At 39.5% G+C, this 15,906-nt stretch overlaps 1 protein-coding gene across 2 annotated transcripts in view; it reads right to left on the reverse strand.

Moving 5' to 3' along the window:
- Positions 1-7,623: 7,623 nt before the first annotated feature.
- The window catches only part of SLC17A8 (solute carrier family 17 member 8), a 49,769-nt gene continuing 41,486 nt past the window's right edge, over positions 7,624-15,906 (reverse strand). For both annotated transcript variants that reach the window (XM_024751337.1, XM_024751336.1), the window contains 3 exons: positions 14,374-14,484; positions 9,580-9,707; positions 7,624-7,968 (listed from right to left, as the gene is read on the reverse strand). In XM_024751337.1, coding sequence (XP_024607105.1) covers positions 7,624-7,968; positions 9,580-9,707; positions 14,374-14,484 — 584 coding nt within the window. The remainder of the gene's footprint in view (positions 7,969-9,579; positions 9,708-14,373; positions 14,485-15,906) is intronic.

Here is a 15,906-nt window from a genome sequence, read left to right on the forward strand (position 1 = left end):
AAAAAAAAAAAAAAAAAAGGAACTAGGGATAAACACAATAGCAAAGACCAATTTTTTAAATATTATACTCAGGGAAAGAAGTAGGATTCAAAAGAGTTTGTTCTGTATGATTCCATTTATATGAAGCTCAAAAATGGGCAAAGTTAATCCACATAATAGAAATCAGAATAGTGGTTACCATTAGGGAGAGGTATGCAACTATATGCACACACAAGTAAAAATCAATTGATGTATAAACCTAAGATTTGTGCTTTTTACTTTTAAATTAAATTACTTTTTAATTTACTTTATGTAAATTACATCAGTAATTATTTTAAAATCAAGCTCCCAAAGAATATTTAAAACATGGGAATTTATTATATGAAGTTAACTGCAAAAAGAAGGACATAAAACTATATATTACAGTATGATCCCATGTTGTTCAAAAATATATACGTGAAAAGACTGGAGGCACATGTGCTGAAATGTTGAGTAGTTAAATGTGCTGCAATATTAATTTTTATTCCCTTAAATACATTTTTCTCTATTTTGAAATTTTCTACAAGGGGGCATATACTACATTTTTTAGAAAAAATATTTTTTAAAGTTTTCTCTAATTATGCACTCTTCCCCATTTTGAGCTCCAATCCTGTCCTTGGCCCTCATTTCTAACTTATTATAAATGGTCTCCTAACTGACCTCCCAGACTCAAGATTCTCTCTATCTAGCTCAGTCTACTTCTCTGGATGTTTCTTCCTTTTTCATTTTTTTTAATTTTTATTTTTTTGGCCGCACTGCATGGCTTGAGGGATCTTAGTTCCCCAACCAGGGGTTGAACCCAGGCAATGACAGTGAAAAATGCAGAGTCCTAACCACTGGACCACCAGGGAATGCCCTATTTCTTCCTTTTTTAAAAAATAGAATTCTATTTTTGTGTCAGGCATGCAATATCTTTTCTTCTCTTTCAGATTAAGTTTTGTTCACCTCCCTGTGATGTTGGGTTTCTTCCAAGTACCTTCCTCCCTGCCTGTGTTGAGCTGTATCTTTGGTGTTGGAAACTTTCCTGAACTCTCAGCAATCTTTGGCTGTCTACTCGTGCTGCCAAATCCAATGGTCCATTCTCAGTCTTCATCTTACTTGATCTAGCTGCCGCTTTGACACAACTGATCATATCTTAACCTTAACCTAATGATCACCCCTCCTCCGAGCCAATCTTTCTTCCCTTGGCCACAGGATGCCGTCCTCTATAGGTCCCCTTTCCCTACCCTGCCACCTCACTTTTCCATCTCTTCTGCTGACTCCTTTTCATCTTCCTTCCCTTGGCCACAGGATGCCGTCCTCTATAGGTCCCCTTTCCCTACCCTGCCACCTCACTTTTCCATCTCTTCTGCTGACTCCTTCTCATCTTCCTGATATCTCTGTGCTGGAGGGCTCCCAGGGCTCAATCATGTTCAAATCTTGATGATCTCATCCAGTCTCGTGGCTTTAACTACCATCCGTGTGATGAGATGATGACTCACAAATGAACAGCTCCAGCTCTGACTTCTGCCCTGAATCCTAGACTGCATTCCAGTGTCCGCCTGATACTGTCACTTAGCTATCAATAGGCAAATAAAATTCCAGAATCAAACGTGTCCAAAATTGCTGGTTCTTGATTCCTTCCCCCACCAATCCTGACCCTCCCCAGTCTTCTAACCTCTCAGCAAATGTTCCATCTTTCTTTAAAATATGTCCAGAACCTGACCACTTTTTAAAAACTTGGTGTTCTTTAAATATGCCAAGTGTGTTCCCACTTCAGGGACTTTGTACTTGCTTTTCTTTTAATTCCTGGAACACTTTGCCCAAATAGGCTCCTGATTTGCTCCCTCACTGCCTTTACATCTATGCTCAAAGTCCACTACATCCCTGAACACTCAATATAACACCTCAAGCCCCACACTTCCTATCCCCTTACCCTGTTCTATGCTTGTCTTTAGCACTTAACACCCTCCGACATACTATCTACTGAACTTACTCATCAACCTGCTTATTTTCTGTGTCTGTCCTCTGGAATGTAAGCTCTATGAGAGCAGAGACTTATTTTGTTCATTTATTTTCTATCCCTAGTGCCTGGACCATTATAGTTGCTCAATAATTGAAGTGCTCACCATAGATGCTAAATAATTGTAGGATGGCTGAATGAATGATGAAATTTTTATTCTCATTGGTAGGGCTTGGTGGGTGGCCTCCACAGGAAGTGATTGGGCAGGGATCTACTTATTTTGATGGGGAAACCCCTAAATGTCAATGGCTGTAAGCCTTTCTCTTAGAAAGTGAGTTCCCATCCCTCACCCTATGAATCCTTCAGTCTCCTGCCTAAACGATAAGAGTTTGACTACCAGCATTTTGGAAGCTCGGCCCACGAAGGTGGCTGAATGTTTTCAGTGCGCTGTATGCAAACTTTTAATTAATTTCCCTTTGTTTAATGAGGTTCATTCATTCATTCACTTGACAAATATTTACCAAGTGACTATTAAATACCAGACACTGTTCTAGATACTTGAGATTCATCAGTGAAAAAAACAGACTAAAATCTCTATTTTTTGGAGCTTATATTCAGCTATGACAGGTGTTCTTGGATCCAGAGATGCCCTGTCCAGAAAATAAAGCTCCTGTTTTCCACTAGGTGTGGGGAGGGGCAGTTTCTTGGTTGAGCTCTGGAGTTATAACTACTCCTTCCATGCACTTTCAGTAGGGTTACTAAATCAGGCAATTCTAACTTTCAGCCAGTCCTTGTGTTTTCAGCCTCCCCCCCCCCCACCCCACTCCTCAAATGTCATTCTATCCACTCACTCTGTCCTCCAGAGGTACCTGGCCCTGGTGCCTTCAATTTTGCAGCTTCCCCAGGGGTAGTAACACAAAAACAGCTTCCTTCTTTTTTCACTTGGTTCTGCTGAAGTCAGTTAAGGCTCAGGTATCCTCATTCAGCTTCCTAAATGTGATTTTCTCCTCCTTTCTCTTTGTACTGGAAAGTTTATGTGTCTTTCTTTCCTTTATTATAACCTTAGAAAGTAGGTAACTACCTACATTAATCTCAGCCAAACCTGAGCATCACCTCCAGTGTGATCTTCCTTAAACACATCAGATTTTGAAGAATATATCCATTGAGCATCTATTCTGTGCAGGGCATATACTGAGATTCTGGACGGTGTTTGTGTTTCCATTCCTAGGATACCTCGGAGAGATTCAGTCCTCTGGTAACACCCCTGTAACTCCCCAATACACACACACACAATAAGCATTGGGTTCAGCCTTCCTATCTTAGTATCTGGGTAGCCAGGGAAAATATAGAGGCCCCTGGTTCTTACATCTTTCTCCAGCCCAGCTGTTGGTGAGAAGAAGGATCTCAGCTGTTCATCTGGTTTTTCACCTGTCCCCGTACCGGGGTCTGGACTAAACTGCCGGAGCTCATCCCATCAGTTCCCTCACGCCTTACTGAAATTCCTGGGACATTCTCCTGACTTTGAGAATTACCATTGCCTGGAATTTACTGCAGCCAGGAAAAGAGGTGGAGAACAGATTAAAAATTAAGAATTAAGATTAATATTTACTTGATTAATATAATATTGTAAATTAATATACTTCAATTTTTTTTAAAGAATTAAGATTAAAATACAGCCATTAGAGTCTTGAGTTTAACTTCTGCTCTTAAACACCATTTATTTATTAATAAATACTTGGGAATAAATAGTTGAACTTTCCTCATTGAGTTCCCATGAAAATTAAATGAGATATGCATGGAAAGGGCTTAGCATAAGGCCCAGGACCCAGTAATAAATGAAATGCAAAGAAAAGTTCAGCTTCCCTAGCCCTTCAAATTGGTCCATGTGGCTATTAACGCCAAGTTTGAATCAGGCCAGAATCTATTGTATTCTAATGACTATCAATTCTAATAAAGATATAAATCTTCGTGGTTTCTCCTGGAAGGGGCCCACATATCCCTTCCATACACGAGTTGCTCCCTACAACTTAGTTCAGATCTCCCACATCATCTGGGTGGCCCAGAATATCTCAGCCCTTTCAACTGGATTAAAGAGATCCCAGAATGCTAATGCCTTCAGGTTCCTGGAAAAATCAAACAAAAATCATTTCTGGAGAGGAAAAAAAACCCACATTTTTTAAGCCTAAAATCATTTCTACAAACAAATCTTCAAATACGATTTTGGATACAATCAAAGAAAGCCAGGCACAGACTGAGATAACGTGAATAAGGATCAGCAAAACCAGTAGGAAATAGATACAGAATTACATGGTCTCCAGATATTGGCACTGATGAGGCTTTAAAATAATTATCTTCTTGTGTTATAGGAAATAAAATACAGGATTGAAAATCTCAGCAGAGAACTGGAAATATTTTTTTAAAGACATAGCAGAATTGAAAAAGAACCACTAAAAGTCCTAGAACTAAAACTACAATAACTGAAATTAAGAACACAATGGATGGATTTTTATCAGACTAAACCTTGCTAAACAGAGAAATATAGAACTTAAAAAATGAGTCAGAAGATCTCCAGAATAACAAAGACAGAGGCAAAAGGCTGGAAAATACAGAGGAGATGGTCAGAGTCCTACCCACAGTCCAGCACCCATTTAACTGGACTCTCAGGAAAAGCATAGAGAGAGAAGGGAGAAAAGCAGTATAACAAGAGAGAATGGCTGAAAATTTTCCAAAATTTATTTTCAGTCTGGGGCTCAAAACATTGAGCCCCAGACTGAAAATAAAATCAAACGAACTTGGCAGGGAAGAGAGAAAGGGCTACTTTTTTAAAAGTCAGAGGTTACTCCAAGATTTCTAGCTCCAGCAAAAGGGTGATATGATTAACTGAGATAAGAAACAGGGAAGGAAGGCTAGGTTTGTTGGGCTCAGAAGGAGTCAGTGTGAAATAGAAATAGTAGATAATTTTTACCTGTTGAATTTAACACCCAGGCAGGGATAACAAATGTGTCATTATTTCTTGAATAATTACTATTTTTCTTGTTATGCTCATGTTCCAAAACATGTTCCTGTTCCTTTTTTGTATTCTTTAAAAAGGATGAAACTTTCTTGTCTCAAGAGTCCAGCATCCTCAGGCTTCCTTCCCTTCTTGCTAGAATCCATGGTTTGCCTCTAAGAGCTGATCTACGAATGGATATTTGCAGCCAAATGTACAATAACTTGCAAAGTACATATGCCTGATGTTCAAATGTAATTATCTGTTCATTGCAACCTTCACGAAACCCATCACAACAAAATAATGTGTTTTCTAGTTTTCAACACCATGTACCCCATTTTTTTAATACTATAAGGGCAAGTGACAGGCACCCTGTCAAAAGTGCTTTGATTTATCGAAATGTGGAATTTCTACATATGACCCTGACGTCAAATATGGAGTAAATATAACTTTGTGTCACAATCTACAACATTACCTTAAGGATTACCATGAGTTTTTAAAATAGTTATTTGACTTCATTAACAGAAGAAAAAATAAAACACTGACTACCATAAATTTCTCAATTTTTTTTTTTTTTACTTAGAAAAAAACAAGACCTTCAAAATTAAATCCTGTGACTAATGGGTGAAAATGACATAGCATGCTTTCTTTTCAACTGCAAGTTTCCCAGAAAGGTTAAAAGATAATAATGATGATGATAACTAATGTTTATTGAGCATTTTCTACATGACAGGAACTGTTCAAAGGAACTTACATGGTTTCACTCATTAAAGAGATTTAAAGATATATAACATAAATGATATACTGATGACATAAATAATACTATTTAATGGAAAATCAGGCTTTTTTTCAAAATTATTCTTTTTACAAAATACACTACAATTCTGCTGATACAGTTAGGGGCCAGAAATATATATATATGAGAGAAATTAGGAGAAAAAAAACCACTTTACAATAACAAACTACAAGTAAATCTATAACTTTTCCTGCAATATTATATTTTTCTTCTGAAAGTAGAAATAAAATTTTCAAAAACAATGAACAGCGAAATAATGTTATTTGCAAACAACATTTTATATGCCAACATTAAGTTTTAAAATATCATTAAATTTTAAAATATATTTAGAGAGTATCCATGTTATTGCCTTATGCAAAGATTAATTTTTCAACACTATGGGTCTAGTTGTCCCAGATGTTTACATTGTAGTATTTCACTGTTTAACTAATGCTGTATTATTGTGGTTTCACTGAATATCATTCCAAGTAGAGTCATAAGGAATACTTCAATCATAATTTTGTATAATTTGATCAAATGTCCTAATATCACCAGCAGAAATGGCTAAAGACATACATTTTTTAAAACAGAGGACTCTTCTAAGAGAATTTTACCTAATAAAATGCATGAACCAACTTCTTAAATTAGTAAACGTCTTAAAGATTTACAAGTAATTTGGGACGTTATTTAACCACATTCTTGATATTATGAAGGGTTGAAATTTAGTGCTTCTCAGCCATTCTGACCATCAGATTCCTGGAAATTTGCTGTGTTGCTTAGCTTTTTATTTTTCTTTGTTTAACCTATTTGAATCTCTCATATAGTCTGTAACCCTTATTATTTAGAAAAACTATGGATTCATAGAATCATTTGGCTCTTCAGACCACCTAGGACCCCAAACAAAGGTCTTTGAACCCAGTCTCTCACACAATATTTGAATGCTCTCTGCCACATCAACCCAAATGTTTTCCATCCCCCATGCCTGCCAAAATAGAGAATTATCCACATGACAACCCACTCCATTTTCAGTTTTCATTATTAAAAATGTCTTCTCTAATCTGAAGTGAAACGTTCTTCTCCAGAACTGCCACCTACTTTGGTTTCCACCAATCTCAGCACTGTCCGTGGCAGGATGACCTTGGGCAAGTCAATCTCCTGTTGCTTTCATTTCCTTAGTTGTAAAATGGGGATAAAAAATGTATGTCAGGGCTTCCCTGGTGGCGCAGTGGTTGAGAGTCCGCCTGCTGATGCAGGGGCCACGGGTTCGTGCCCCGGGCCGGGAAGATCCCACATGCCGCGGAGCGGCTGGGCCCGTGAGCCATGGCCGCTGAGCCTGCGCGTCCGGACCCTGTGCTCCACAACGGGAGAGGCCACAACAGTGAGAGGCCCGTGTACCGCAAAAAAAAAAAAAAAATGTATGTCATAGTGGTGTGGAGATTAAATGAGAATGTTATAAAGTACCTGGCACAATACAGGGCCTTTGTAAGCCGTGGCCTTTATTAGGAGTAGGAAACCCTCCTCTGCATGGCTGCTCTCAGAAATGGAGTGGCAACTATTGTTTTCTCTCCTCCAGGCCAAATATTCCAATTTCCTTCCATTTTTCTTTGAAAAACATGGTATTGTCTTTCTTATATTTCTAGTCATTCTTTCCTGAATAAGTTTAGTTCTTAGAGAGAAGAGTCAACTGCCAATCAAAAACATTATAGCCACCCATTTTATCAACTTAGAGCAGGTTGTCATTGCAAGAAAATATCTATCTTTCCCCTATTGCTAGGTAAACCTCCTCTCCCCTCCCCCACATCCAGGGTCCCTAGAGTTGACCCTCTGGCAATAGAAAGCAATAGGTATGGATACTTTCTGGTTCTAAAGTGAGGAGGAGCCAGAAGTGCCCCTCAGACATTAGGATGTATCTGAGAAGTTTCCGTCTTCATTCTGGTAGGATGCCGGCTCTTCCTCATCAAGAGTCACTCCTCTCTGTCCGCTCCATTCCTTCTTCTGGGCTTCACAATTCTGGGTGGTGGCTCCATACGACATCTTCTTTTTGGGACTTGTGAAACTCTCATGGTTGAGTTCTATCTCCTCGGCTAATTCATCGTTGTCAATGATTCCGCACTTCTCCTCAGAAAGGTTCTCAGGGTCAGCCCACTCCTGTTTCTCCCCAGAAGCAAAGACCCCATAGAAGATCACGCCACTGTAGTGCACCAGGGCAGCTATGAGGAACACATTCTGCCATTCCTCACGGGTCTAAACAAGGAAACACGGTACCAATTAATATTTGAACCAAAAACAGAGATTAACAGTATCTTCTGGAGGTCTCCACTGGGACAAAAGCACTTGGTCACCCCAAAGGCAAATGCTGTGCTTCTCCGGAAGACATGTGGCAGAAGCATGCCCAGGACCCAAATGGAATTTGAGTGTTTAAAAATGAAAGTTAAGGGGCTTCCCTGTTGGTGCAGTGGTTGAGAGTCCGCCTGCCGATGCAGGGGATGCGGGTTCGTGCCCCGGTCCGGGAAGATCCCACGTGCCGCGGAGCAGCTGGGCCCGTGAGCCATGGCCGCTGAGCCTGCGCGTCCGGAGCCTGTGCTCCGCAACGGGAGAGGCCACAGCAGTGAGAGGCCCGCGTACCGCAAAATAAATAAATAAATAAAACATGAAAGTTAAGACTACAATGAATATGCATTTTTTTAATTTAGAAAAATATTTACAAAATAAACATCTTGTAAATTCCTTGCTGCACCACTTCACAGCTCTTCTAAATATACAAGTGAGGTTTCCACTCACATAATAAGTTAAATTAAACTTGCTTTAGGAACCCACCATTGTAAATATCAGAGGTCTCCCTCTTGCTTTGGATACATGACAATTTGAGCCATGAAAATGCTCAGTATTGACTGTCAATAGCTTAATTATAATCATAATTTCTATGAAAATATACTGTATCAAAAATAACGGGAATTTGTGTTTAAAGTTAGGAGCAGACAGTATCTGAGATTTAATGATCATATTACCAATCCTTTCATCTCATGAACAGACAAAGCGCGGATCCTCTGCCTATAAAATCCCCAAAGACCACCTTCCTTTTCTATCAAAAGATAAGAAAAGTTATCCCACACTTTCCTCTCCAAGAAGCTGGGAGAATTTCTGAAGTCATATTTGCAATAGGCAATCCAACAACAAAAAATTGTTGGGTAAAAACTCCATAGTATCAAAAAATGTTTATTTGCAGAAAGCAGCATCTAAAACCCTTTCAAAGACAGGGATTAAGGAACCATGTGGCCTGTGGCTGAACTCTGGATGGATCTGGGATCTTCCTGTGCCACCCACCCTAGTCTAAATACACAAATATTCAGTAACGACTTAGTGCCACACCCGCTTAGGTTCTTAGGAAGGGTCATTAATGTCTTATTTATTTTCTTCATCATAAGGAAGTATAACTGCACTAATATTTTCATGCTGGAACATGCTAAATGGAAATGGGCTGTAAAGTTTAATTACTTATGATTATAAAGCAATCAGGTAATTTATTTATCCTGAGTTGATTACCTCAGTTTCTTCTTTGTATCTCTAAACAGTCTATGGTATTAACACCTCCCCTCCACACACACACACAGACCCCTTTTATTTCTCAATTTAAGAAACATAGACCCAAACGTCAGTCAGCCCTGTTGCCATCAATAAACAATAATTTTTTAAAAGAAGAAGAAGAAATTAAAAAAAAAAAAAAAAAAGAAGTTCAAGTGACTCAGCCAAGTGAAGGACGTACACATTTACACAGACTGGGGTAGGGCCTTGAGAGTTTGTGCAGTACTTCAGTCCCCTGATACTGTAACCCACAGCCCCAAAGGAAAACATTACCTTGTGCTTGGTCATCGCGCCCACAATGAGGGGACAGATCATTCCAGAGAGGGTTCCCACTCCGTTTGAGATCCCCATGAGAATGCTGGCATAGCGGGGGGCAATGTCCAAGTGGTTGACATTAAAACCTACAGTGAAGACAAACACCTCAAAATCAGACTCAAGAACAGAATTCCAAATACATTTTGGAAAATACTAGCTTTCCCCAACTCTCATCAATCTATTTCCTCTACACGTAACTAATGGATACCTTTACTGGAAAGGCTGGGTTGAGGATTGTCAGGCTGTCTCTGCACATAGCAGAAAAACATGCTATGATTGACTAGCAATGACTACCATGGGTTCTCCATGAGGAGAATTATGGCACCTGTACCTTCTAGGCTTAGAAGCCCAAAATAATGGTGTTTGGGGCAATACTGAAAAGCCCGAAGCCTGGATCACATCTATTCAGAGTAAACAATCACATGATCACATAGAGTGTGCTTAGAAGCAAACCCTGCCTCATAATATCCTCCCTCTTAGCTCTCAACTCGCTCCCAAAAGGCCACCATATGTAGGTCTGCCTTAGTAGCTACATGGCATAATGGAAAGGGCTCCTTTTTGATAAGAAAGATTTACACAAACATTGGCAGAATCCTCTGCAGTTTTCAAAACACTTTTACATACATACTTGATTTGGAGTCTGTAAACCTGGATTCGAATCTTATTCCTACCTCTTAAACAAGTCATTTTTTAGGACTTTGTTTCCTCATCTCTAATTTGGGAGTAATGTTACTACTTAACTCATAAGGATGCTGTGAGATGAGACTCAGGGGAAATATGTATGCGAGAGCTCTTGGCAGACAGCTAGGCTCTGGTTACTCTCATGATTACCAATACCAGTACTACCTCTGCTGTTGCCGCCACTTCTAAGCACGCCCCTCTCTGAGGTCTTCTATCTATAGATAACTCTGCTAGGAGTGGTAAAATAATAAATCACCAACACCTCACTATTAATCTGCTTATCAGGAGACAAGAATGAGTGGGATGAAGGAGGAGTGAAGACAGAGGAGGAATAAGGCTTTGAAAGAGGAGGCATCAGGCACTGGGAACCAGTTCTACCAGTATAGCCCAGAGGTGCATTTTAGAGTCAGACAGAACTCGAACCTGGCAGCTTAACTGAGATGCAAACCTGGACAAAGGATTTAAACATTCTGAACCTCAGCTTCTTCACCTATAAACTGGGATAATCAGTCTTATAGAATTGTTGTAAGAATTAAGTTAAATCATATATGTTAATTACATAGATACATAGAGGTGAAAGCCAACATATAGGTTCTTTACGGCTGGTTATCCATCTGCCTTGCTTACCACTATCTTCCCTGAGCTGGCAAAGTGTCTGGCACATAGTAGGCATTCAATAAATAGTTGTTTAATTAATTACCAATTTGAGCTCTGAAATTACAGCAGGGGGCTGTAGGTTTTGTTTATTCATATTTTTATTTTCCTTGGTCTTGCTTTTTAATTCTCTATTTTGTGCAAAGAACTTGAAAACAGAATTTTAAAAAAATATTTTTCCTAATCTGGCATATTGGCTGGTTGTTTTTTTTTTCCTACCTCCATTCAGAGAGAATTTTGAGAAAACCTTTCTGGAATAAACATACCTTCTCTTTCAGGTCAAAGTGGCAGAAAATCAGAATATAAAACAGCTGCAAGATTAATTAATCTTACTGTTGATTTGAATGTGGTAAACACTTTATTAGAAAAAAACCCAGAGATAAGAAGCAATTAATATGATTGGCGAGTATTATATTCTGATACAAAGCCTAGGCATTTGCATTCAGCTAAAAACAATGTCAGGAAAGCCGTTTAGGTTTCTAGCTGCACAATACTGATGTCTGGGGGGAAAATTGTTGAGAAACTGAGACATTGATAGATTTTTTTGAAGCAGGCACACGAAGTAAGTTGCACACAAGTTGGGAGAGTAAGTCTTCTCTACATATGACATTTTCTAAAGCAGGCATCACCCATCCTTCGTTTTTGTTTTTGTTTTTTTCTATATTGAAACTTTATTACAAAGTTATAAAGCAGAGCTCTTTAACAAAAAATACACATTTGGGTTTGCTCTTAACACCCAAGTACGTCTGAGAAAATATTAATATAAGCCACTTGAAATAACAGATTCACATCCAAAAGATTTCAACAAATTTATACATTTTATATTGAGCACTTTCCATCCCTTGTATATTTCTAATCTCACCTGTCTCAGCTCTCTTGTCCATAATCAGTTCCTAAGCTGAGCAAGTCTTCCCTGGCATCCTTATTAACTCCTTATAAAGTTGGCAGATAGCAGATCCTAAGGAATCATCATCCCCATGACCATAATCCCTCCCATAGTCTCACTGTTGGATCAGATAAACCTTTATTCCAATCCTAATTACTTAATTTATCTGCGTAAATTAAGTCACATTTCCAACCATCAGTGTTGTCACTGACAAAATGAACATAGCAATACCCTTCTCATCAGGCTGCTACAGAGATTAAATGAGATTATATCTAAAAAGTGGCCAGCATTGAGTAAGTGCTGGAAAAAAAAAAAAAAAGAGGCAGCTGCTGTGATTTGGGCTGTTGGATTTCTCTCCTTCTGATTGTGGCTTAATTGGCAATTTGGGGACAATATGAGCCTGAATATTTCAATATCTCTGGGAACAGGAGGATATGAATTTCTTTTGCATCACAGGGCTATCAAAGAAAGGTGTTCCTTAACATCCTACTAGAAACAAGTCATTACTGCTCTATCCTTGCTACTCAAAGTATGGGCTATTGATCAGCGGCAACAACATCAGTGGGGAGCTTGTTAGAAATGCAGGATCTCAGGCACCACTCTGGACCTACTAAATCAGAATCTGCATTTTGCAAGATCCTAAGGTGATTTGTATTCACACTAAATTTTGAGAAGCACTGGACTAGATTAAATAATAATTGAACATCAATAGTGAATATTTATTAATTGTCTTATGCATCTGGTACTGGGCTAAGATCTTCTAATGCTTTATTTCCACTAGAATGTAAACTTTATGAGGACAGAATCTTTAATTTTTTTTTTTTCCCTGCAATATTCCCAGTGCCAAGAACAGCGTCTGTCTCTTGGGAAGTGTGAGTGAATAAATGAATGATCTCAGCTCATTGCAATCTCCCACAACCCTATGAAGTTGCCGTTACATTGCTCCAATCTCTAGATGAGGAAACTGAGGCTTTAGGATGTAAATAACTTAGTATTCTTTTTCTTTTATAAATCGTAAGTAGTAAAGAGGGCCCTTAAACCCAGGTCTTTGCATCCCCAAACCCGTTGTTAGCTGCAAGCTACTTTTAATGCAGACATTTTTTCCTAATTTAACTATTTATCAGCTCTATTTACAGTTGACGCTTGAACAAAGCAGGTTTGAGCTGCATGGGTCCACTTACAGGCGGATTTGTTTTTCAGTAGTATATACTACAGAACTACAGGATCTGTGGTTGATTGAATCCTCAGATGAGAAATTGAGGATACAGCAAAACCCAGGATGCGGAGGAACATCTTATACAGAGGGCCGACTACAGGGTATAGGTGGATTTTCGCCTGTGCTGGGGGTCAGCACCCCTAACCCCCACATTGTTCAAGGGTCAACTGTATTTTGATAAGATCAAATACAGTTTTATGTTAGTTTAGACCAGATGTTCCATGTTTTTCTGTTCTGGGATGTTAGCACCCTGTTTGATCTTTAAGACAGCCCAGAATTGTGGAAAGAGCACAGACACGAAGCCTGGCAGAACTGCACTTTAGTTCTTCCTTTGCTACCAACTGTGTGACAATAGGCAAGTCCCCAGTTTTCCTGAGTTTTAATTTGCTCCTCAGTAAAATAATGGTAATATCATTTGCTTCATAATTTTGTCAGATAGATGCAATATATGTGAAGTGTTCTGTAAATGACACTTTTTAGTCCTACAATATGTTTTTAAAGTTAGAAAAAAAAAACTGAGTTTTACTTTTTCACCCAGTTTTGCATAGGGAGCTACTGAAGTCTGTAAGACATGATATGCTAGCACTGTGACCTCTCACACAGTAGGCTGGTTTCTGCTCCGGTAAAATGGGAGACTGATAGCCCTTAGGGTAGCTGTGAGAATGACAGGGGTTAATACACAGAGTGGGCTTTGAACAGTCCCCGGCACAGAGTTTGTGTCTGATCAATGTTAGCTCTCATCATCACCATTATTATTTTTACTTCCTGCTCTCGCCTGTTTAGAAAGTCACATCACCTCCCTGGACCTGAATTTCCTTGTTTGGAAAATGAAAGCCTCGGAGTAGACAAAAATCTAAAGAAGAGTTCCACCCTTAAAAACTTCTGATTCTATGACTATATGTCAAATGACTACATCATTTGACTTTTGAGTTAATATCAGCAGCTCTCCAATAGGAGGTGAGGATTGAAAAGGTCATGAGGGCCTCCGTTAGTTAGGGTGACCTGGTTCTGAAGTATGAAGGTGTCACTTCGTCCAGCAACACACGCGCTGCCCATGCCCCAGAGGCAGCGCCTGCACGTTGTTTGTTTCCAGGATGGAGAAAGTATCAACAATTCCAGCTTGACTGGGCTCCTAAGCCTGGTTCTCAGTGATCTGACAAAATCATCCCTACTAGGTGAAAGTCTCTAGCCAGTGGCCCTGACCCTTGGGAATGGCTTGGTTACCAAAGGAAGATGCTACAATATCTTTTCCTTCCTTCCTCCCAAGTCTTGCTGGATCTATGGAAAAGATTGGGAAACCCAAAGGACACTTTACCTGAAATAGCAAAACCACTAAATCCTACGGCAAGCACCAGAAAGGAGATAGCCACCCCTTTGGTATGGGAAAAGCCAACCACAAGGAGTAAGGTTGCCTCCATGCCAAAACCTGCAAATGGAAACAGCAGGGGGGAAAAAGTCATTTTCATGTCAATCAGCCCAAGTTCATGAACTTATCAGATAAGAATCTGTTTTTATTTCCATGGACCCAAGTTTTTAGTACATACATTCTGGCACAATATCTACAATCTTATTGGGGTGTTTCGTGACTACATGACGATGCTAATATTACCCGGGTGTTCTGTGAGCCTTCCAACATTTTCCTGGTGGACTTTGAATGCTGAATGGTCCCAGGAGATACGATGATGCCCGTGGGATGAGGGATGTTTATTATCCGTTGTTCATGGGTAGTTCCCCCTGCCATTTCTAAATACTAAAACCATCAGTGACTCTCCTTTGATTACACAAGTGATGGTCTCTCACAGAAAAATGAAATAAAAATAAAATTTAAAAATAAAATATTATTATTGCCAAAGGTGACTAGAAAGCTGTAGTGAATATCTGAAACAAAAAGCAGAGTCTCACCACTTGTAAAGCCTAAGGCATAATCTTCCCTTTCAGAAGTTTGCCAAGCTCTCAGGCCTCTGTATAAAGCCACGAGATATTTGCACAGAAAATACAGCAGGAAAAAAGTACTTTCTGTTCCTTTCATTCAGAATAAGTGAATCCAGCACAATAAAAAAGAGTAAGGAAATTATGAAGATGGTCCTTCTCATCAACACACAGACACACACACACACACACACACACACACACATTCAGCCGATAGCAGACAGAAAGATGATATGAATACCATTTCCAGGGACATGAAGTACCCTGGGAGGTAGAAGACAATGAAATGATGCTTCATACTGGGGACCGTCTGCTGATTCCAGACATCACCACACATTTGTCCTTTGAGTTACCTCAAAGACAACAGGCCCACATCAAGTCTCTGTTCCCCTATTTTCAGTCTGAAACAAACAACGCAAACTACCACCACACTCTTTCTTCTTCTCTAAATTAAACTTCTATTCCCCTGTGTTTAGAACCCAGACTTTGTCAGATGGGCCTGGGTTCAGATTCCATCTCAGAATCACAAATTGTGTGATCTTGGACAAGTCACCTCACCTCTTAGATTCCTCATCTCCCCCGCCAAATGGAGCTCATAATACAACCTTGGAACATTGAAAGGTTCAATGAAATTGGGTATATAAGGTGTTGAGCGCGATTGTCGGCCATGGGCACGGCTCAACAAATGGTAACCAAAAGTCCAATGCAGAAATCTCAGAATCATCTTGGACTTCTTCCTCTTCCTCAGCTTTCACATAAGATAAGAATCCATGGGTTTGGCCTCAGAAATATCTGTCAAATCCGACCTCTGCTTTCCCCTCCTCTGCCATTGTCTTAGTTCTGGGCACCACTATCTCTCACCTGGACAACTTCAATAACCTCTTTACGGTACTGGTCTTCCCATCTCTTCTTCCTCTGA

The sequence above is a fragment of the Neophocaena asiaeorientalis genome, unplaced genomic scaffold, assembly GCF_003031525.2.
Source record: "Neophocaena asiaeorientalis asiaeorientalis breed wild unplaced genomic scaffold, Neophocaena_asiaeorientalis_V1.1 scaffold318, whole genome shotgun sequence".
Classification (NCBI taxonomy): domain Eukaryota; kingdom Metazoa; phylum Chordata; class Mammalia; order Artiodactyla; family Phocoenidae; genus Neophocaena; species Neophocaena asiaeorientalis.